This window comes from Phlebotomus papatasi, chromosome 2 (assembly GCF_024763615.1).
Source record: "Phlebotomus papatasi isolate M1 chromosome 2, Ppap_2.1, whole genome shotgun sequence".
NCBI classification, from domain to species: Eukaryota; Metazoa; Arthropoda; class Insecta; order Diptera; family Psychodidae; genus Phlebotomus; species Phlebotomus papatasi.
This window is the reverse complement of record NC_077223.1, coordinates 27,528,780-27,553,360: the sequence shown is the minus strand read 5'-3', so window position 1 is coordinate 27,553,360 and position 24,581 is coordinate 27,528,780. Positions and strand designations below refer to the sequence as shown.

The window sequence follows — 24,581 nt, the reverse complement described above, 5'->3', positions numbered from 1 at the left end:
CACCATGTTGAAATGTTTTTATAGGGTTAGTGTCAAAAAACAATTGGCGGGATAACCTTACATTTGACCTCTAGATTTTTGGGGACGAGAGTACCCATCAACTTTGAACAAGTTTTTTGAAAATTTAAGAAAAAACTGTTTTTCGAATTTATGTAATCTGTAATTGTTAGTTATCATACTTATTGGCCCCGAGAGGTTTTTCCTTATTCGGGTCTAGAAATATGAAAAAAGTCACAATATGTGCAAGGAAGCAGAAAATCGAAAATTCACGATTTTTGACCAAAAATATCTTAGCTCAGGAGTTAATTGGGATCCTGCAAAAAATATCCTAGATTTGGACATCCTTCTAGTTTGTAATCATCCACAAGAATCGGAATTTTATCGATTCTAAATAGTCTAAAAAAATTCTTTTTTCCATGGGTACCCAGAGTCCCAAAGGAGACGAAAGAGTTAACCGAATTTGTCGACATTTTTAAGATATTTATTGACTTCTTCTAGGTCGAGTGCGTGCAACAAATGACAATTTTCCTCCAATAGGAGATGGCTTTCAAGCTTCGCACACACTCTGGTTTCAAACACTTCATACTTTTCCCATAATCTTTTAATTAATTTGTTCGATTAACCTACTTTACCCTAAAACAGAAAAATTTTGGACCTAAATTTAATTTTGAAAACTTATCTCATATTATTTCTGTATCTCCAAAAGGTTTCTCTTTGCATTGGACAAAATGTAAAGAATTCAATGAATTAGTAAGTACAAAAGAAATTTTAGTCATACTTCATGTTTCATTTTATTCCAAATAATAAATAAATTTCTCTTAATATTTACCAAAAGAAACATACCTTTCTATCAATAATGGGGAATTCCTTAAAAAATTCTTTGAAGCAGTCCACAGCATCATGATTACATTCTTCAATGATTCAATTCTGAAAGAAAAGTAGATTGAAATCCCATCAATGTTGTTTTCTTCCTTGACTCTTTTATATTGTATGTAATTTCTCAAATATTTAATCAATTCATCGTGAATAAATACTATAAAAAAATTGTTGACGGATAGGACGAAAAAAGTAATTGAGTTTTACAAGATCACAGATGAATTCCTTGAGAAGAGTGGTTGAGAAAAATTTCAATATTCTCTTTCTTTATTTCTTTTGATATTTTTTTTCAATGTTTATTGGATGGGGTGTGAAAAGAGAAAGAATATAAGGATATTAAATAAGGAATGAGAAAATTCCACCCTATTTCGCATCTTGTTTTCCTGATTTATCTCAACCCTGACTCCATTCTCATCTTTGATTTTCTTACTCAATCACCCTTAGAAGAATTCCGTCAGGAATGCTAACCTCATCCCGTCATCAACCCCTATATTTCCTATCGTTACATGGCGTAATCTTCAACCACAACGAATACAAGAGCCCAACCTCCTTTGGGGTTTTCCGTGTATGTGGGTGATTTTTGGCATGTTTGCCACATTCTTAATTCTTCTTCCCCCTTTTTTGGGTAGATTTGTAGACTGTGACGCGTCGACTCTGAGGCAGCCTCACACAGATCCGTATTTGGGATCACCGTGCTCATCTTCAGCATCACGAGTACCCATGAAAATTTTCAAGAAGAAGTCCAAGAGCCAAGAGGGTGCACAAACTTCACTTTCAAGTCACGTTTCCGTCGAAGCAAAACTAATTCTCTAACTATATATAAAAAGTAAATTATGGAAAGGGGCAAGACTGAGAAAGAACTATGGTTGGTTTTTGGGTGGCGAACGGGGGCCAAAAACGGGAAAAACACGAGACTCGGAGCAGAGATCACATCAATTTTTCTTGTCAGCAGCACACTGAACATATATTTTCCCCCATATTCTATTTCATTTCAAAAAAAAAACCAGTGATGCTTTCCAATTCCACAGAAATACCTATTTTACCAATTATTGAAAAACACTTTTAGTTTAGAAAAAAAAAACGAGATATACATACAAAATAAGAGGTATTTTTGAATCTCTAAATATTCTCTACATTTTATCTTCTGCGAGAAAACCGTATTAAATGTGGTTCTTGGTGAAACTCAACCTTATTTGATTGGACTAAAACCTTCGGTTACGAATACGTTTTGACACTCTTACACCACGAGTACAGAAAACGTAAAATTTGAATTTTCGTGGTCGATCCATAACTTCTCTGCGTGTTTCTAAAGACAAAATGGTGAGAGATTGAGAACAAAATATTCAAAAAAAATTTTTTTGGAATATAATTTGAAAGCAACCCTTTCTAATTGTTTATATTTAATGTGATCATAGAATGGCGCTACAACAGATCACCACCCAAAGCACCCACTCTTTGCGAAAATTGTCTACTTTTTGATCATGGATCCTGAAACTGTCGCATGCCGCCTCTTGTAGGAAATGCAATGGGCTCCATAAAACTGAAAATTGATCATTTGGAGCAATCATTAAGTGTCGTAACTGTAATGGCGTCCACTGTGCATACGATCTATTTCCCCCGGCCTGTAAAGAATTTATAAGGAAGAGAACTTCCTTGGCCTTTAAATCTAATCTTCGTAGATTCACTATATGAGAGTGCTCGCGGTAATCGTCACGATATCCTACCTTGTTCAAATCCCCAACCTGTTGCTTGATGTAAGGACTCATCTAAGATCAACTTCAAGGTTTGTTCTCATATAAAGGGTGTCCCAAAAATCACGCAAGATTTAAATTTAGCGGCATTTCTGAAATAAAGGTCCGCAACGAATAATAAAAATACTACGTGACAGTTTATAGATTAGGGTTTTTAAAAAATCCATCACTAAATACCAGACCAACGCGTTTTTGTTCTTAAAAAATATTTAAAAAATAATTAAATAATTTGGTTCGAGAATTGGTCAGAAAATTGATTTAACTTCGTCAACTATAAAGAGTCTAATTGAAAAATTCACAGAACTGAATCAATTGGGAAGGCTAAATACACTTTCCATCCAAGAACAAGCCCTTCAAATGATTAATAATATTGAAGCAGTGTATTATCTGAAAATAAAGCTGATCAAGCGTTACTGTTACTGGCGTTCGATATCGCGACATGATGACCGAGTTTATGAAGCCAAAATTGGAGGATTTGTTCATTAATAAATTAATTAATTATGAATTCATTAATATTGAGGACATGTGGCTTTAACATGATAGTGTGACATGTCATATAGCCTATGAAATAATGCAATTCGTCCATAAGGCATTTCCTGAATGTAATTTTCTCTATTGGTGATTAGAATTGGTCCCTTAGATCATGTAATTTTAGACCATTATATTTTTTTATTCGGTTTTTCGAAGACACAAGCCTAAGTCAACAGGCCTACATCCACCTCTGTGCATTATAAGAGAAGTTCTAACACTGCATCATCGAAATTTAGGCACATTTGTCGAAAAATATCAGGGAAACCTTCGACGAAAAGATTCATATGCCAGCAGAGCTATGGAGGTTAATTACTGGATACGATATTTAATACATAAACCCTATCTTATGTACTTTATTTTTCAATTTATAAAAAAAGTTTAATTGAGAAAAAAATGTGTTTTTTTTTATTTAATTTAAATCTTGCGTAATTTATGGGACACCCTATAGCTTAATAGCGCACAGACTTTGCTTTGATAGTTGCTCTAGCAAAGCGGATAAATCCAGCAAGTATGTACTCGGGTTCAAATGATAGCTTTAACTGAACTCAAGAGAACACGTAACCACTTCATTTCGGGTATGAGTTGCTGGCACGAAGTTTAGGTATAAAATTTTAAATTTCCATAAAACACGGCAGTCGCTCCATGAAAAGTGTCGTGTAGCATTCCATAGTCAAGGCATAGGGTAAAATTTTCAGACTTCGCACAAATTCTGGCCTCGAGCACTTCATATCTTTTCCCATATTCCTTTAACGAATTTGAACCATTTTTTTTTCAGGAAATATGTGACTCAGGACTAGCTATTTAATTTAAATATATTACATTAGATAGAACAGATTCATTAAAGGAATATGGCAAAAATAAGAAATATTCAAAGCTAAAGTGTGTGTGAAGCTTGAAAATCTTCCCTTAAGCAGGCCCGCAACAATATTTTAAAAACTAGTCGATGAATTTTGACGACATTTTTGTGTGTTGTAGCTGAGTTCGAGACCCTAATAGAAGCCTAAACTAGAGGCTGATGCCCTAGACACACTTACGATTTAAGACTATAGACTGCTTAACGTAATTATAAACAAAATAATGAGCAGATTACATTTCCATCAGTTTCTGACTAATCCATGTCTCGGCTTAAGCCGAGAAACGGCTTAGTTAATGGGAAACTAATGGGAATTTAATCAAATCATTATTTTGATTATAATTACGTTAAGCCGTCTCTCAGCTTTAATCGTAAGTGTATCTAGGGCATTACATGTATTTCAAAATGGATGTTAAGGTCAGTTTTTTTTTAAGTAAGTTGAAGTTCCTGAAGGTCTCAAAATCCTAAATACTAATCAATTTGAGTGATTTCTCAAAATCTAATGAATCATTTACCATGTACGGCTTGAACATAATAAGTTTGGTTTTGTTATTTTGTAAATGTGTTTCCATAGTATTCGGAGGTCCAAGGCGAAATTGGTAAGAACGATCGGCTCATGAGCAGTGTGACTTCTGACTCGACTGACACAGTTGTGAGTTCGAGTCTCGCCTAGTGCAAATTATTTAACGGTTTAACGACGAGACACTTTTTACGGACTGAAAATCAACAATAAAAATTAAAGTGGGAAACATAATCAATGATAAGTCTTACATCTAACCTTGGAAAGTCCAACAGAGTCTGATTCGGTGTATTTTGTGCTTCTATGAACAATAGGGACAAAAATAGCCCAAAAATTTTAAGTAATTTTTCTGACAATATCAATGAATAATATTTTTCGCTTTAATGAAAAATATTACATATGAGTATTGTAGTTTTTATTGCCAAAAGGGTTTTGCATAAAAAAAAAATTAGAAGTATAAAAAATTAATAAAAACAATTATGAATTTGGGAATTTAAAAATTCGCCACTTTTGAGCTTAAATATTTACTACATAGCAAATAGCTAGAGACTTGCAAAAAATATTCTAGATTCCTTAAATCTTCTACTTGACAATTATGTACAGATATAAGAAAAAAATAACTTTAGGTAGTCAGGAAAATTATATTCTTTATGGGAGACCGGTGTTCTAATCGTCCTTAAAGGGTTAAAGCGTCTGAAGGATCATATTTCTCATATACAGTGTAAACTGATCAACATACAAAATGAAAAAAAGCCCGGTAAATCAAAATAAATAAATAAATATTTCAATGCGAGTGGGTGAAATCAAGATGTATATTATAATTATCTCGATCGTATTCACTGAAAGGTTAAAGCAAATATACTGCATATTAATTGTTGAATTTAAAATGTTAATTTTAATTTTAATAAAATGTAATTGTATATAACATAATTCAACGATAGAATAATAATAATCGTATTTGAGACCTGAAAAGTTTCTTTAATGTCCCATATTTTTATCTTCTGTATCATTTGGCCTGTGATAAAATATTCCTGAAAATTTCCATTGCTAAAATGTCAGAATAATAATTTAGAAATAATTTCAGAACACAAATGTGCCAAATCCGAATAATAATTTCTATGCAAATTCTCTTTGATGAAAATTTTAATAAAATATCGATAAAGACATCGCCAAGGAAAAAGACAGAAGTTTTTCTTCAAATGAAATACCCAGGCAATCACGGCGAGAGAGTCGATGTTTGTGCAAAATCCAATCTGAGAATTTTCACAAGCTGATGTGTGCAAAAAAAGGAGAGATTGCGAGAAAAGTTCTTGGAAGCAAAAGAAAACCAATAAATTATTCATTTGCTGTTATTTCCATTTCACTATCAACAGCGAGGCATGCAATCAAAATTCGTCTAAAAAAAATCACAATTCTTTTTTACGATGAATGTGAGAATAATTTCCCTTTTGACCTTTCTTCCCCTTGAGAAAATTCACAGGTTTTTTTTTGGTTTATCAGTTGTGAAATCGGGAAAAAACTAAGAAGGGTTAACACATAGATAAACAGTCAACACTGTTGAGGAAAATTGTTGGCACAAAATGCGAAACTCATCTCAATCTTGGTGACGAAAAGTTCTAAAGTCAACAGTAATTTTCATCCGGTTTAAAGAACCCTCCCTCTTTCAGTGGTTTGTGACAAACTTCTGCCCACACCACAATAATTTCTTAGGAGAATTTCGGACTCCAATGAATATTTTAGATGCATTTAAAACATCAAAACAATCAACTTTTAAGAGTGAAAAAAACTCTGAAGTTCACAAACTTTGTAGACTAAAACATTATAGGGGAAATGCTCATAATTTTGTCCAGTTTCTTATTTTGGACACTTTGAGGATAACATTGGACACTAAAAATAAATTGATTAAAATGATAAATTTTTATTCCAATATTTGATGAATAATGAATTCTATCTAAATATTTGTTCTTTTTGGAAGATTTTAACACTAAATACGTTAAAATTTGAATATGATTTGAGTTGAAATTGCTTTGTTGAAAATTCAGTGTGAGCAATTGCTTACGAGAAATATGACAGAACTTCGTGGCTTACTTCAGTCTTATTTAGTTTTGGTGAAGTACTAACAAAGTTTGTTCGCTGTTTTTGAGTGATATTATTGAATATTCATTGAATATTGTGTTGATTCACGTTACTGATGATTTGTACATTTGACCTGAAGTGAGATTTGCCTTGTGAATTATATTTTTCGTGTGAAAAATGGGAAATTTTTTAAGACATTCACCAGTGAGGTGATGATTCTTATTTTGGACAGGTGTTTTTCTCACGAAATTTCGTGAAGTTTTAGCTTTTGTGATGACTAGGTTGGACAAATGCCTGGAGAAACAAAGGAGCATCATCTCTACGAAAGAGATGTAGCGAGAAATACCTTGAAAGGCTCCCGGAAAGGTCAGGGAATGAGCGAATCCGCACGTACTTGGAGCACCGAAGTCAACTCACTTTAATGAATGATATGGAAAGTTTCCGGGCTTCTTGTGACATTCTACGTTTCCCTTACATGAACAGGAAGAGGACTTGGTAAGATTGGTTCATCAAATGAAGAACAATGGGCATCCTATTGAGGCGGATTAGCTGTCCAAATTTACAGACAAGTTGTCCAAATTAATAAACAAGTTGTCCAAAATAAGAGCCAAGGTCACCTCTACTTATCAATTCATTTTTAAACGTATTAAAACTAATTTTAATAAAAATAAGACGATAAATAGCTTGCTAAGTTTCTAAACAACCCTTCTGAAAAGAGAGTAACAAGAAATGTCAATTAGTATAGAAAATATCGCACTTCAAACTTGGAACTTCGATGCTTATAAGCAGACTGTCCAAAATTATAAGCACTTCCCCTATGCTTCTTAACAGTTAAGTGAGATTCTTTAGAATCCAAGTTATTGTGGCCCGAGGAAAACGCAATTTCGTTAGATCAGGCCCCAACTTTATAGGAATACTCACAATCTCTCATTGATTATTGATATGATATTGTAACAGAATCAGCAATAGTCAGTATAACAGCTGACTTACTCATAATAACATTTATTTTTCAATTTGGTATGTTTTTAATGGGTCCCGGATAAAATACGAAAACCAAAATTCCAAACACCAAAATCCCGAAAAACGCAAAATATCAGAAACCAAAATCCAGAATCGATCGAAATTGCGAATATCCAAAATCCTGAATGGATCGAAGTCCCGAATTGGTCAAAATACCTAAAAGACAAAATACCGAAAGCCGAAATTCCGAACATCAAAATCCTGAAAGCCTAAATCCCAAAAACCAAAATCCCCTAAGCCAAAATCCCGAATCCCAAAATTGCAAAAGCCGAAATGCCGAAAGTCAAAATTCTGAATTTTTCAAAGTGTTATAGCTACTCCTACTATTACATCAAAGCTTGGTGTAGGCAAACGGAAATTTTCTGTGTTTTGGGAAATTATTCGACACACTATCTTTCTGTATAATTTCGTCCCTTTTAGGAGTTTAACCACTCGGGATTTTGGCTTTTGTGGGATTTTGGATTTTTGGGATTTTGGCATTTCGGGATTTTGGATTTTAGGGATTTTGACCCATTCCGGATTTTGGCTACTCTGGATTTTGACTCATTCCGGATTTTGGTTTTCGGGATTTGAACGTATTCCGGATTTTGTATTTTGTAGATTATGGCTTTTCAGGATTTTGGCGTTTGGGATTTTGGCATTCGGTTTTTTTAATTTTAGAATTTTGGCCATCACCTGCTTTTAATATTTTAGTGAGAATGAATGAAATATAAGTCTAGTCATCTCGCTCACTCTTATAGGTTATTTTGAAAACATGTTCACAAAACTATGATTATTGTGCCTTCGACATATCGCAGGATATGTGACGAAAGTGTCCCAGGTACGATTCTGATGTTATTATGTTATTTTTTGTAATTATTTTTTTTATATCTTCACTAAAGTTTTTTATTCCCCTTCAAGTATACATAGTTTCAAGTAATTATAGACAAAGGAGAATGGTTAAAACTATATGGGCGCTGGTCACGGAATCACCACAAAAAATAGGCTTATTTTGTAGGTACTGATATAAGAATAAAAAATTTCCAAGACCCAGGTCGATAAACGCTGGGAGTCCTTGTAAAAAGGCCTTTATCCTTCCTATAAATCGCTGTTTTGACAACGAATTACGCAAGAACTGCTAAAGCGATCTTGATGAAATTCGGTATAGGATCAGTGTATTACTTAAACTTTTTATTCATGCATGCCACTCCCTCTGCCCACCCTCCCTTCTGGTAGCCCCCATACAAAATGAGAGCACTTTACCTTATGACTTCTTTCTGAGAGGAGGTACAAAGCTGAAACTCGGCATGCAAACACGGCTTAAAGAAGACTTTTTAACTATGCATACCAAACCCTTCCTCCATCACCCCTTCTAGTAGCCCCCATACAAAATTAAACCATTTTTTACCTTATAACTCCTTTTAAAAAGATATGATAATATACCCAAGTGACAAAATATGACTCAATTTTTGACAAAATGTGACCCAAGTTCCCCGTGAGTTCCCAGAAAAAATCAGTGATAAGCCCAGATAAGCTTACGGTAGCTTAGATTCTTTACAGATGACCTCAAAATGCGTGCAACTCGGGGTGCTTGCAACTCTGAATGCGTGAAAATTCTATTGTGAGTTGAATTTTGGGGGTAAAGAATTGCGTCGAGTAAACTGTTCTTGTCTTTCGAAATGGATTAAATTGGCTTGACGCGATTATTTACCACCAAAATTCAACTCATAATCGAATTTTCACGCATTCCAAGTTGCAAGCACCCCGAGTTGCACGCATTTCGAGGTCACGTGTAAAGAACCACAGCGACCATAAGCTTATCTGGGGCTTATCACTGGTCATTTTCTATTTTAAATAGTCTGAGTGGGGAAGTCCAACAGAAGAAAACCAGTGATAAGCCTAGATCAGCTTATCGGTTAATAAACATTAGAGATAGAGTCCGGTCCATTTTGATATAGTAAGGGTCGTGGTACAGTGGAGTGGTATACAGTCGGATGGGACCCATCATTAGAAAGATCTTGATCTCAGATATAGGGTGAAAGGAACGTCTATTGACACTTTAAGAACTCGTGTCAGCACCTATTGACACCCTACTCTGTACCATTTGGGATATGAAATTTGAACATCTCTGTTTATAGTAAAAGGTATATTACAGGAAAAACGTTATATTACTTATATTTTACTAGATACATTAAATAATTTTCAACATTTTCACAAAAGTGTCAATAGGGGTTCCCTGTCGAACAGACGTTCCTCCGACCCTAGTACTAAAATTTTGTAAAAATTTTTCAGAAACACCAAAAATGCAGTCCAGTTATGACATTTTTGATTATAGCTCGGGTCAGGGAACATCGATGGAGGAGTGCGACCCATCGTTGGAAAGGTCTCGACTTCAGTTACAACATACTAAAATTTAAAGACAAAGCAATGTCTAGTTTTCGAAATATTCGAAATCGAAATTTCGAAAATCGATTTTTCGATTAATCGGATCTTCTATTAAATCAGATGAAGTTGGGGTGTCATAGTTCTACTTCAACCACATGCGTTTAGCTCAGGCTTTTAGCCCATTATTTTAATTCTATACCCTTTTGCAACATACCGTAGGTAGATGGTTTGCGGAATCTTCGTTTTTTCCATTTTGCTTTTCCCAGTTTGTCTTTAGAACCTTTGTCTTCGGTAATTTTTGGTTATTGGAAGCTTTGCCTTTGGAAATCTTGTCTTTCATATATTTTAAACAAGTATATTTTATTAATTGAAATAATGAAATCATATTGGTTTTTTATAAGTTTTTAGTTTCGTCCATTAGGGCAAAGGGAAATTTTCTGTGTTTTAGAAAATTTTTAGTTTCGTCCTTTGGGGAAAAGAGAAATTTTCTGTGTTTTGGGAAGTTTTCAGTTTCGTTCTTTTGGGGCAAAGGGAAATTTTCTGTGTTTTAGGAAATGTTTAGTTTCGTCCTTCAGGGCAAAGGGAAATTTTTTGTGTTTTGGGAAGTTTTCAGTTTCGTCCTTTTGGGGCAAAAGGGAAATTTTCTGTGTTTTAGGAAATGTTTAGTTTCGTCCTTCAGGGCAAAGGGAAATTTTCTGTGTTTTGGGAAATTTTTAGTTTCGTCCTTAGGGGAAAAGAGAAATTTTCTGTGTTTTGGGAAGTTATCAGTATTGCCTGTTGGGACAAAGGGGAAATTTTCTGTATTTTAGGAAGTTATCTGTATCGTCAGTTGGGGCAAAGGAAAATTTTCTGTGTTTTGAGAAGTTTTTAATTTCGTCCCTTGGGGCAAAGGGAAATTTTTTGAGAAAAGGCAAATTTTTGGAAAGTTATAAAATATACTTGTGCAAAATGTGTGACTGACAAAATTTCCGATAATTATTGTTTAAAATGTATGAAAGACAAGATTTCCAAAGACAAAGTTTCCAAAAAAACAAAAATTACCGAAGACTAAGATTCCAAAGACAAACTGGGAAAAACAAAAGTGTAAAAAACAAAATAGAAAAAAACGAAGATTTCCGATCTCACCGTAGATGCGGATGACTTTGTCCTCCGTGGGTGACTTTGACCTCCTCCTGTTAGTAAGCATTTCATTAATTCCAATGTTTATATGAAGGGTTCTCACAGATCGGATATGGTAGATCGGATCGATAAAGACCATCAGTTGGTAAAGACCAGTCCTAGAAGTCAAGAAAAGCTTACGAACAGACGGGGTCGAAGTCATCCGCAGGGGAAAAGTCACCCGCACTTACACTATAATCGAACTTTGTTGCATTTTGATTTGCAAGCACCCAAGCTTGCCTGAAAATAATCTCAACTAACATAAACTAATCAGAGCTTACAATTGTTTTGCCTTCTTTATTTTTAAACTGCGAAAAGTCAAGTTTTTTTTATGAAACACACGATAATTTTAGTAACTTTTTAGTTTTCTTCCATCTTGACCATCTTTCGTTCACTCTCAAACTCTTGAATAATTTGCTTATGGAAGTTTACTTTACTTTTTGTTTCGTCACTATAAGTTGAAAATATAGCTTGCAGTGCTTTTTCTACTTTTTCTCTTCACTCCTTGAGATATTAATATCAATTTCGAAATGAAATACTACACTTTGATTTATTATGCACAACATTGCTTGACCATAATGGAAAAGTTTCGGTGAAAACGGGAGAATATTTGAAAAGGACTTCCATGCACTTGAGAGAAAAAGTTCGAAATTGTCGAAAAGTTGAAAAAGCCATACGATACACTGACAAAAAAAATCACTCCAGCAAAAATTGGAGTATTTAACACACAGAAAGAATTGTTTTGAAAACTCATGTCTCTTTGAAAGAAATATTGTGTAGATATTTACGCACTAAATTTGGATAATTATTCAATGGAAAATATTTGAAGTTAGTTTAGTTCGGTAACGTCGATAACATTAAGTCAAACTTTGAGTTAAAACGTATGAGTAGATAACAGTGTAGCTATTAACATCAGCTGTGTGTTGTTACTGACACTTATTTTTTTCCATGACTAATTTACATAAAAAAACATAAATCCTTGGCACGTGCAGAGTTAGACCTACTTCAGATGTTTTGAAAAACATTAGTATTTAATGAATTTGCTTATATGGAAAAAGCATCTAAAATATAAATTGCTTAGAGCTCTGTAGAAATTTGGTAATATTAAAAGTTCATTGTTTCAAAGTTTTCTCAACAAATACCAAATTACCGTAAGATCAAAAAAGCATTTAGCGTTACAACACCACGAATATGCAAATTATTTGTTTTCTTCTCAAAAGCTTTTCGAGGATGTTCAAATATATTCACGCAAAGCAAAAGTTCCTCAAGAGTTTTGCCTTCCGCCCATTTTCGGGTGAGCTTGCAAATTTTCATCCACAAGGAGTTAGATGAGGAAGTAAAAAAAAAATATGTGAACCTTCACAGAAGGGAAATTGTTGGAAGATAAACATAAACTGCCCGCAGAAACTATCCCATCCTTCGTTTGAGCCTTTTAGTCGAAATTCAAGCAAAATTCATATCTTGCCCGCCTTTCACTTTAATAACTTTTCCAACCAGATTTCTCCATCGTTCTCTATAATTCCTTCCTCTTTCCCAAAATTGCTCCATGGAAAGTGTTTTCTGATGAGATTGAAAATTGCTCAGTCAAAAGGGGATTCTCTTGTGGCTTTTTGTACCCAAAATTATTTTTCCCCTTTAAGCACCGTCTAAATACAAGGAAGACATCGTACCGAGAAACGACTCGAAGCTGATAAATTTTAATGTAAATTCATTAACTCTGTCAAAGAGATGGGCGAATATATGAGTAGAAGTAAAGGAAAAGCGAGAAAGTAGGATGAATTCTCAACGACAATTGAACACAAAGATATTTCCTTCTACGATAGTTTGGAACGGATGGGTTGCAAAAGTGCTTCGAGATGCAAATGAGATGCGCATTCTGTGCATCAACCCTTGAGTACGCTTTCTGCTGCTTCATCGACTTAATTGAAAAACGATTTGAAACTGAGGATATGTCCGCAGATGGGGGTACATAGAGGGTAACTCCTCACTTGTAGCAAATTCATCAGTTTTTTACCCACTCGGATGATCAAACACAAATCTTTGTGCATTAAATTATATGGCTTGGGATTACGGGCCCGCATATCGCTCTTAGACCCCTCGCAGAAATAGGATGAATTCACCACTTTCCGCCACATTTGCTCTACTTACCGCCGCTTCCAAAACTCTCATAAAATAGTGTATTGAAAAATATGAAAATATGTTTGATTTTGCTAAAAGACTTCCGTTTTGGTAAGAGTGTTCGGTTCTTGGACGGTGAGACCTCTGATTTGACACTATTGTAGTTGTAAGTGCGAGATTCCACCCGGTATAAAAACGTTATTTCCGCGTCTGAAGAAGTATTCCACAAGAATGTAAACTGAATAAAATTTATTAACTGAATAATGTACAAAATTACCAAAGCGGTCCGGTACAATCACAATACCACAGGGGAATCAGTGGCGCAATAGGCAAGAGCGTTGGCTCTTGGGCGGATAGATTCCACGGCTCGACTCACAGTTGTGAGTTCGAGTCCAGCCCGATGCAAAGATCTGAATGCCTTATTTAGACAATTTTCACATGTAATAATAACGTAATATAATGCTTAATGAAAAATCCGGTGATCGTCGGATGGGAGGAGGGTCAGCCCAGAATAGAAATTTCTTTTCTTCCCAGAGCTTTCGATGCTCTACGCACCTTCTTCATTGGTCGAAAATGTTAGGCTTTTTCTGGGACTTCGTCTCGATTGGGGACAAGGATGATGTCTTTTCTGGGTACATAGATCACTGAGTTTACACACTTTTAGACACTTTACAGCAATTAACAAAACAACTTTTAACAATTTCTACAATAAATAATTGATTTTGGCTAAAACACCTTTTCTTTGATATAATGCATCACCTTCGACCAACAACTCCGGGAGCATAGAATAAGCATCCACATCACTGGAAGGCGCTCCTGGGTGGTCTAAAATGGACATAGCAGATTCTTCCAAACACAGGATATGACATATGACATATAAAATCACAATACCGAAAGATATTGGAATAAAAATGATAAAAGTGCATTATCTATACCGGTCGAATTCTTAGGTTGAAAGGATTGGAAGGGAATGGGCTCTCTTAAACTATTAACACACAGTCAGATTCTTCCGAGAGACCCAAGTCCACACGTCCTTCTTATCTGACGTTCTAAACCGGACTGACTCTCTCGGCTCTCCAACTTATAGGTAAGTGACAAAGACTCAAAAAGTAATAACACCACAGCGCAGCGGCTTAGAAGCGGCCCAGGAACGGATTTGAATAATAACATTTATAACGGCCAGAATTTTTGTAAACGTAATTCATTAAAAATATGTTTACAATCATGTATTAACAGAGAGATAGACACAAATTCGAATATCCACTTCTGAAATTTTGCGCAAGGATGAGGACGACCCAGTCTGGAAAGTCTTTAGGGACAAACTCTGTGCTTCCAGGAGATGAGGCCGACCCAGCCTCAGATGGACCGATGGCGTGGACCAGGACGCCAGCTCATTAGGGGTGTGAAATTGGAGAACAGTGGCGCGTAACAGGCTCGAGTGACGACGAGTCCTTAGTTAGGTCAAGACCAGTAATTGGTTGTAGCGCCGGTTAAGTAAGTACGTAAGTAAGTACTTCTGAAATTTTGCCTTCGGGATATAAAAGAAAGAGTTTCCAACATTCAATTGGCACAGGAGATGAAAATGGATTTTCTTAGATATAGTTCAGTATACTTAAACCCAATACTTTAAAACTTCGTTTGACACAGCATCAAAATCAATAGCACGGCTAAATCGCTTCTGGGAAGAAGACAATGCTGAAACCAAGCTAAACTGTCAATAAGCATCGTTAACAATAGTAACTGATCTATTCGAACCATGAATTGCTGAAATCATGCTAAGAATTAAACAAGAGACATTTATGAGTTATATTGCTAGACGACAACGCTCCATTTCACATACTATTTCACATTAATGATCCAGAACAAGATCAATACACTAAATTGAGATGTGCTATCACCCCTAATGTACGCTTCATTTCTGGCCCCTTCCAATTATATCTTGTGCCATTATTTCTTGACATATCTCAGCTGCACTTAGCAAATGTTAAAGAAGTGAAATATTGGGTAAACAAATAGTTTTGGGCCCAAAGAAGACTCGTTCTATTGTCGCGGTATCCATGTATTACCAAGAAGATGGCTAAAATGTGTCGCTAGCGGGATCTGAGACTTTGAATAACCTAGTTTTCGTATTTATTTTTATTTATTTATTTATTAACCATGCTTTTGAGCTAGTGCTCTTGAAAGCAGAAGAAAAAGGATACATTTATTAAGATATGTATAAAGATAAAGATTTGTCAGAAAGAAATGCTTTCGTCCACCGCCGTCTTAGCGTTGGTGACCAACCTTCAGAGCCAAACGGTGGAAATGCTCACCGCGGTGCTATTTCACCTAAAATTTTGCACGTTTTGATGATCAAAAAGCTTAAAAATTTACTTAAAAACCGATGTATCCCAAATGTATAAGAGAAGAAGATTAGGAATGATCCAGAAAAGAAGCCTATGGGGGAAAGGAAGAGACTTCTAAAGAAGAAGAACAAGGAGCGGAGGCAGTAGCCAAGGAAATCAAAAATTCGTCTGGTAGAGAAGAAGAAGTATTATACTTCGACGCTTTGAGACGTATTTGGGCAAGAGGAAGGGTTTACAAAAGAATCAGCCCGACAGTCTAAGTAGTAGACTTCGGAGGAACTCACAGGAAGTGTCACAGAGATCAGGTCAAGCTCTACATCAGGAAAGTTACCCTCGCTCCAATATCAGATCTTCCATCTCAACTAGAACTAGCATTCAATGGATCAAGTTATAGAGCACTCGCTCTATGATGCAAGTGTCCTAGGTTCGAATCCCTTTAGGTCACCAGGAATTTTTCTGGCGTTAAAGGCGTTCGGATTGCATCCAGTGAGCTTCACTGCACTTGATTCCACGGGGCATGGGACTGACAACCTTATCCCGTACAAGAAAAAATAATAATGCATGTCTAGAAATCCCCTTGCGGAAAGACCTTGTTCCTCCATGGAATGTTCTGCCAGCATTATTATATTATCTCAACTAGACAACTCTAGAACATTTCCCCCAACATCGCCATACCAGCAACAGCGCCGCCAAAATAGTTACGTGTTACGAGATCACCGAAAAGGAAACGCAGAAGATCATTTCAACAACACCGGTCATTCGACGCAGTGAACAAATTAGAAAAAATTCATAACATGAAATTTAGAATGCATGTACTTGAAGTCAAAGGTACTATTGTTAAAACTTTGAAAATATTTTTTTCTCGAATATAAAAATAAATTTTTAAATAAAAGAATAAAACGCCCAAAGTGACCATTTTTAAAATTATAAAATTTAAACCGTGTAGCTAGGTTAAACCGCTAAATATGTCTGAAACATGTATAAGGCTCAATTGATAGTTCTCACAAAATACGACACATAAGGATAAGTAAAAAGTATACTTTTAATAAAAGCATTTGGATGAAAAAAAGTCTTCAAAATACCAATTTAGTAATTGAAAGAATCTCATGATACTTTAAAAGGTTCATCAATTTGGTGCTTTTAAAGAGATTACCACTTCAGTGTATACTTCGGGAGAGATAGCCATAAAGAATAAATAAACACATCTACCAAGAAGGAGACTATAGTGGAGTTGTTGATATTATCCCCTTTTGCGTTTCAATCCTGTGTTTGCCCTTTTAGGATACTTCAGCCGTAGGCTATATATCAGAGATTTTTGTGCGAATATTTCTGGATGCGTGAACTTTCCCTCATCAGTCTAATTACATGATGGATTGAAATCCCTCATCGGATTCTCAATGGATCCCCTCTCAGTTTAAAATTAAATCTATTTGCCCCATCTCCGGTGGCCTTTTTCCTATTTTGATGAGTAAATATTTTTGTAGATGGAGTAGGGTCACCCCAAAAATGGCTTGCCTGATCAATTTTACTCCCCTACTAATTGTGAGTACAGTCAGCCAATTTTCCATTTTACAATTATATGCGATACAAAGTGCTGAGATTGCAACGCACAGCCACTAAATGCATATTTAATCCTTCATCATGACTCCACTGCATTTTCCCTCAGCTCCGCGGGAATATTTTTGTAGCCCTCGAGGGTACGTGTTCGTGATATGGTATTTGTATGGTGGAAAATTTGGTGGGTGGTTTGCTATACTGGATGGGTGGGAAAAATGCCATAAATGTCTGAAATCTTGGTTTTTGAAATGGCAACGTAAGCGTTTAAATATTCATTATGTTTCATTCACATGACTCTGACTGTGTGTACTTTCCGTTGAAATGGAATCATACTGAGAGAGAGATTCTTCCTCTGAGATTGCCAACATCCTTCGTGTGCAGCGGAAGAAGCATCCAGGGATGCTGTATGCTGTTGCTCTACTGCGAAAATGGCTGCTTACGACAGGATTTACTTTATATCTCTTCTCATCCCCAAAAATCCACCATCTTCCTCTCATTTTGTCCCCCGAAAAACCACCCCTCAACTCGACGACATTCATCTCACAAAACCCCTTTAAGTCTCCTTCATGGAGTAAATAAATTTATATGGAACTCTTGTTGGCTCATGTCTCAAGAGTTTTCACCCACAGACGGAAAATGAAATTAGATATTGCATATTTGACGGGATGAGAAACTTCGATAATAACCTCCAAGTAAAGTCTATGCAGGAAACCATTTAAAACAAATTCATTTGAAAAGTTTCATGAAAACCACATTTCCAAGGAGCTTCATGAAAATTATTACTTTTTGATTAGTTAATTTAATGGAGTTATTATATGCATCATACATTTTGTAAGACTATGTAATCAGAGACATTGACCGCAAAGATGATTACCAACGCAATTGACGCAGTATACGCATAGTGCTGCATTTGGCAGAAACATGGCTAAATACTTGTCAAATATAGCACTAAAAGTGTATTTTTTTAATTTGTTCGAAAATTTGAACGAATTCATCCCAAATACATTTATTATTGCTAATACAGCCAAAATTCCATTTATATTAAACTGTCAAGCTTGTTTCAACACTCTAAAAACAAATCTTTAAAAAAAACGGCTAATGCGGTTCTATCACTCAATTTAGATTGAAAAACATATCAATACAGCTCAATTTAACTTGTTAAATATTCTCTTGCGTCACATTATTTATAACAGGCAGAAAATTAGTTTTCTGACAACTTGTGTTCAAAATGTTTTTCCAGCCAAAATGAAAATTCCCTCCATAATATATTGCAAATAAACCTGGTGGTTGAATATGCTATTTAAAATTTAATTTTTCATACAAGTGGAAGTGAGTAAAATGGGAAGTCAAATTAAATTTGTTCTCCCACTCGCTCCTTCATCAAGTCCAAATTAATGTGGCCCCAATTAAATTTTAAAGGATTTTTCCCCAATGTAAAATTTTCTTTCATCATCCCCACAATTAACCTTCTACATCATACCACAATATTGCCTTTTATTATGCGGACGAAAAGGATTAATTTTGAGGATGAAGAATTAATGGGTAAAAGGAAGATATTTTTCTGCATCTCTCTCCTCTCGCTTTGACGAGAAATTTATTGAAAATTTTACGACTGTATTGCTAAACTTTGTTATAGAATTCCTAAGTGAGATTTTTAGAAAAAGTCACAACTCTTGCTATCTATACGAAGTCTTATATCTTACAAACAAGCTCAAATCTTGCTCAAACTTTTAAATTTGGCAAATAGTATCATTTCAAAAAAAATCCGAAATCTCTTTCCTAGTTTATTAAGAACTTGATGAATAGGTTTTTGAAAACAATTCAGGAGAACATTTCGTTCAAACTAACCGATAACCCAAACAATTTATCATTTTGATTTTTCCAGGTCAAAGGTAGGGGAAAGTTGGGTCACCTTTGAAATTGGGATTTTTCTCCTATGTTTAAGTGGAACTGAGCCATATCATAATATAATTGAGCTTATCAACCTGTTTTACAGCTAAATTATATCACGATAAGGCTCAATTTTATTTAAAAATAGGTGATAAATCCGAATTTCAAAGTTACCCCACTTTCAAAGGTGCCCCACTTCCCCCTAAACCATTCTTTTCGGCTTATTTCTTAATGTATTTTACCAAATTTGGATTTTTCTGTTAGGCCTTGGAATTTTCAATCCAACTGCTTCACTCCTAAGTTCATTTGGTTTAGTATCGGCAATTGCTTTATTTTGTTCCGACATTGCCCATTGAAGTGGGGCACCTTTGAAATTGGGATTTTTCTTCTATGTTTAAGTGGAACTGAGCCATATTATAATGTAATTTAGCTTCACAATCTCCTTGTGTACCTTATCACGATAAGGCTTAATTTTATTTAAAAATAGATGGAAAATCCCAATTTCAAAGGTGCTCCAATTTCAAAGGTGCCTCATTTTCAAAGGTGCCCTACTTCCCCCTACACAGAAAAAAATATTTTGTAAAAATGTTCGTAAATGTTTGTGAATTCCTATGGGGGAGTTAAAAAATGCTCGTGAATCGTATAACCCACAAACAAGTTCGTAAAAGTTTGTACTTTTTTCACAAACATTGTTCGTAACATGATCGCGTGACGAACATTTTTTGTACTTTTACAAACATTTGTTCGTAAATGTTCGTAAACACACAAAAAATGTTCGTAAAATTTTGTAATTTGTTCGTAAATGTTCGTAAAATGTTCGACAGGAAAACCTATGCCTACAAAAACTCTGGGAGCATGGAAGAAGCATCCACACTACGGGGAAGGCGCTCCTGTGCGGTCTACACATGGACTTAGCGGATTCTTCCGCCACGGAATGCAGCAGCAATATAATATAATTACATTGTAACAAAGTATTCCGATACTATTAATAATAATAATCTACAGATTTGTAAGGAAAAAGGAAACACATTCTCCTCATTTATTCCTTTCCTCCAAAACAATGTTCTTTCGTTTTTTTTTCTAAAAAAGGCTTTACCGATTTCTCTCATTTTCGAATACGATTTGAGTCCTCTAAAATCGTTGCAGAGCCAATACGAATTGATTGCTTGAATGCAAAAGATCAAAAGGAATCTTAAGTGCATTCCTTTTTACCAAATTTTAAAATTCCAAATATTTTACTGATGATCCATGAGCCAGTTAAAATCGGTAATAAACCCGTATGAATCTATTAGAACTGTGAGAAATGATAATTTAGAGAGCTTTATCTCATGAGTTCAAGCATTTTGCAAAGCCGATAAGCCTTTTCATCTTTTTAGTAAAATACCAAGACATTAAGGTTATGTCACTTCAAACGCTATCAAACAGATGAGCGTCAATTGTCACTTTAGCAGAGGTGTGCAAAAACCGTTGACACCGAATATACGTCAAAATAAGTTTGTTCTAGTAGGGTTTTGACCATTGACGCACATGTTTCATTTGACGTTTATTCGGTTTCAACGGTTCTTGCACGCCTCTGTTTTAGACCCTTCTCCATTATTTTCGTGGCCACATTAAAATCCTGAACTTCAACTCTAAGCCAAATTATTGGAACATTTTGTATTCACTTCCATTCAAATCTCTCTTACGATAAGCTAAATTAAGATTTGGCATTTATATTGACTTTCTGCTAATCTTTTCCGCGTTATAAATCCTTATGAAATTTTCTTTTCAAGAATGTTTTTCAGATATTCAAGGAAAAGAGGTCTCCTGATACTCGAAGAAAAGCAATATGTATTCCACTTTGGAGAAAAATGATATGAAATTTTAAAAACAGGAAATTGAAAATGTTCGATGAATTTTTTCAAGAGCTTTCAAGAAGTTTCAACAGATGGGTTCATCTTAAGGAAACTGTTTCTCAAAAACAAAGTCAAGAAAAGTTTTTAAATAAAGCTTATAAGGCGTATTTATAATGGATAGGCTACAAGTATATTTTCCTTAAAAAATTTATATAATATAATTAGATTCTTATAAATTTTCCAATTTGTAAATAAAAATGTGTTAAAACTAGGCCATTACAAATTACGTCACTCTTTTAAAATATTGAAAAACTTACGTTTTTCAATAAAAACTTTCAGAATATTTAAGTCATATTCCAGTTCATAAAGTTTCATTAAGTTTACTAATTTACCTCTTATATTATTTTCTGGTGTCTTTTCAAGCGTTTATAAATCATCGTTTACTCCACACAATAATGTATAAAATATATCCTTATTTTTGATTTTCTTGTCTTCAGAAGCATCGTATTTGTTTCGAGATAAAAATATTAAAATAAATTGAGGTAGTTTTGCATGAGAATTTAGAAAGTATTAATCATTTTAAAATTAAGTAGAGAGAAGTAAACTAAATTATTCAATTTACGGTAAGTATGCCAAATTTCCGCATAGTTGTACGCAAGCACTGAATTCTCAAGTTTGAAATTTAATATTTTTAATACAGATTAATTGTTTTATTGCTTCTTCTTAATTAGTGTTGCTTGGAAGCTTGTAGACAGTGTATCGTCTTTATTTACTCAGAAGAACAACGTATTATTATAAATACTTGATATCAAATGTCAATACTTCGGAATTTGTTTCTTGGCTACGGCACAGCTTTTAGATCGAGAAAATTTCATGGAATCAAAATTCACATCCTTTCTTTCTTAGACGCTTTGCATATGTCTGTCTCTTTCTTTCGCACTCCAAATTTTATTGAGCTAAATTCAATTTGGAGTGATGTTTAAAAAAAATAGAATATGAAAGAATGAGATAGGCATATGCAAAGCGTCTAAAAGAAAGAAAAGGATGTGAAATTTGTTTGAATGAAATTTTCTCGATCTAAAAATTGTGCCGGAGGCGGAGCCATTATGATTATCGTGAAAAACAAAGATCTATTGAAGGAGCGTGAAGAGATGCCATCAATAACAATTTAGGGTAAGTGTGCCAAATTCCGGCCAGCTTGCAATTCCGGCCACATTTTTTGTTCTTCGAATATCCATGAATTTTTAGGTGTTGCATACTCTAGAGAATATACAATGCAAAAAATAACAAAAAATGTCGCTTCGACGAGCACGATGATCTGAAAAAGACATTGAAAGAATTCCGGGAGGGCACGGAACTATGAGAATGAAGGTGGCCGAAATAGGGCACCAATGTTATATCTACATTTTTATTCCCTTTAAAAATGATTAAGAATGAATTTAGAGAAAATAAAGACGATAAACTGTCTACTACAAGGTTCCAAGAAACACGCCTTATTAAAAATAACGAAAAAAATTCAATTTATTATTAAAAATATTACATTTCAACTTGAGACTTTGGCGGTTGCATGCAACTATGCCGAAATTTGGCACACTTACCCTACTTGTATTAATGTAACTATCTAAAAAAAAAGAGTGACTGAGCATCTCAGGCTTTGTAAAGTGCCTCGAACTTGTGAGTTAGATGCTATACCGCAAAAGTATTAGGTGAGATTCTTAACAATCTCACCTACTATAATCCTAACAAAATTTCATGTCGTCCGATCGCGCTCAAACTTGGCCAAAATGTGTTTCGCCACTTCCTGATCACGAATATATGGGGGGCTAAGTTACGTTCCCGGCCGGCCGGCCGTCCGGCCGCTCTTTGGAGCTTAATAGCTCCTAAACTAAAAAAGATATCGACTTGCGGTTTTCGGCAAAGGTTAAATATCGTATGAAAATTGCAACTTGGTGCATTGACCCCCCACCCCCCACCCCTCCTTCCGCCATTTTGAAGACCCCCCTTTTTTTGTTTTCTCAATAGCTCCGCCCCTATGGCATCGAGCGGGCTCAAATTTTAGTATGTTATAGCTGGGCCTTAGAGCTTTCCATCAGTACCAAACTTAAGGTCCCCCGACCCCCCTGACCCGAGCTATAAGGGTCCAAAAAAAATTTCTTAAAATGGCCATAACTCCGGTTCTAATTGTCAGAATTTAAAAAATGAGGGCTTTTTGGAAAGCTCTCATGAAATGCCACTTCTCCTTCTAACATTGCAAGTTCATAAAACCACCGCTAGGGGCGCTATTATTAAAAAGAAAATTTTTAAATCTTATAATTTAAATAACTCAAAAATTCCTTATGCAATCGGGCTGAAATTTTAGTATGTTATAGCCGTTGATTATACCTATCAAACAAAAAAAACCTTAAGTCGATCCATAACCCCTGACCCGAGCTATAAGGGGTCAAAGTTCGAACATTGACCGGCCTCTATCTCCGGTTCTAATTAACATAGCGACATAAATTTTACCTTTTTGGTTTCGTCTCGATGAGCACTTTCAGATGGAAGTTCAAAAAGTCACCACAGGTGGCGCTGTGATAGCGTCAAAATTCATCGAAATTCAAAGACATTTTTCTCAAAAACGGCATTGTGCAAGTTAATGAAATTTTAGTATGTTGTAGTCCAGTCTAGGACGTTTCCAAAATGGTGCGTATGCGCGCTGTGGTTTCAATAGAACCGGAGATATGAGGGGTCAAATTTCACGAAATTCAAAAAATCATATCTCCGGTTCTATGTGACCGATTTTGATGAATGAGGGCTTAAACGAAAGATCTCACCAAATGCTACAACTTTCTAGAATATTTGAACTTCGTGGGACCAACACCAGGGGCGCCACAGTCGAAAAACCAATTTCAATATCACATAACCTCAATTATTTCGACTGTCGCTAAACCGATTTTGATGATTACTTCGACATAATTGTAGAGCACATTTGTCTCTACATTTCGTCCATACATAATTTTCCACTCAGACCACGCTATCACTCCGATTTTGCCGTTTAAGTGTGAAAAAATTGATTTTTCCCATAATAACGCTTTGAAATCACTCAGATGCCAATTTGACTGCCTCTACTCCACAAAGACACTTAAAATAGGGTTTTAAATGGAAAGTCCCACAAAAGACAACAATTCTTTGATATAGTTGAAGTTCAACAAATGACTACTTGGGGAACTCTGGATGAAAAAACGAGTTAAGAAACAAAAAACCTCGATTATCTTGGCTTCTGAGTAATCGATGAGATCATGTTCTATGGGAAAATTATAGAGAACATTCTGGTCTACATTTCACCCATATAACACTTTTCTGTCAGTTCATCCAAATCCTTGATATTTTGGTTTAAATACAAAATTTGTATAATTTCACGAATTTGATTCAAGATAACTGAATGGCGTCTCCCAACTTCAGCTCTAAATCGAATTTGCATGCAATCCGAGTTAGCTCACGTTAAGAATCTCACCTACATAAGCCGGTTAGGATTATCTGTCCCTTTTTGTATAATTTACCGTTTCTCGGTTCTCTACCGATTCGAACCGATTCAGAAATCACTCAAAAGATCCCTTAAAATAGTTTTAGGTGTACTAAAATTGTTCTTGTGATAAAAATTACTTATCGGTTATGAATCAGTTCATTATCGATTCATAATCGATTAAA

At 35.1% G+C, this 24,581-nt stretch overlaps 1 protein-coding gene across 1 annotated transcript in view; it reads right to left on the bottom strand.

The window, feature by feature from the left end:
• Positions 1 to 766: 766 nt before the first annotated feature.
• LOC129803307 (uncharacterized) overlaps positions 767 to 24,581 on the bottom strand; it is a 75,894-nt gene continuing 52,079 nt past the window's right edge. The window contains exon 4 of the mRNA XM_055849760.1: positions 767 to 927. Within this exon, the coding sequence (XP_055705735.1) occupies positions 914 to 927 (14 nt within the window). The 3' untranslated portion in view covers positions 767 to 913. The remainder of the gene's footprint in view (positions 928 to 24,581) is intronic.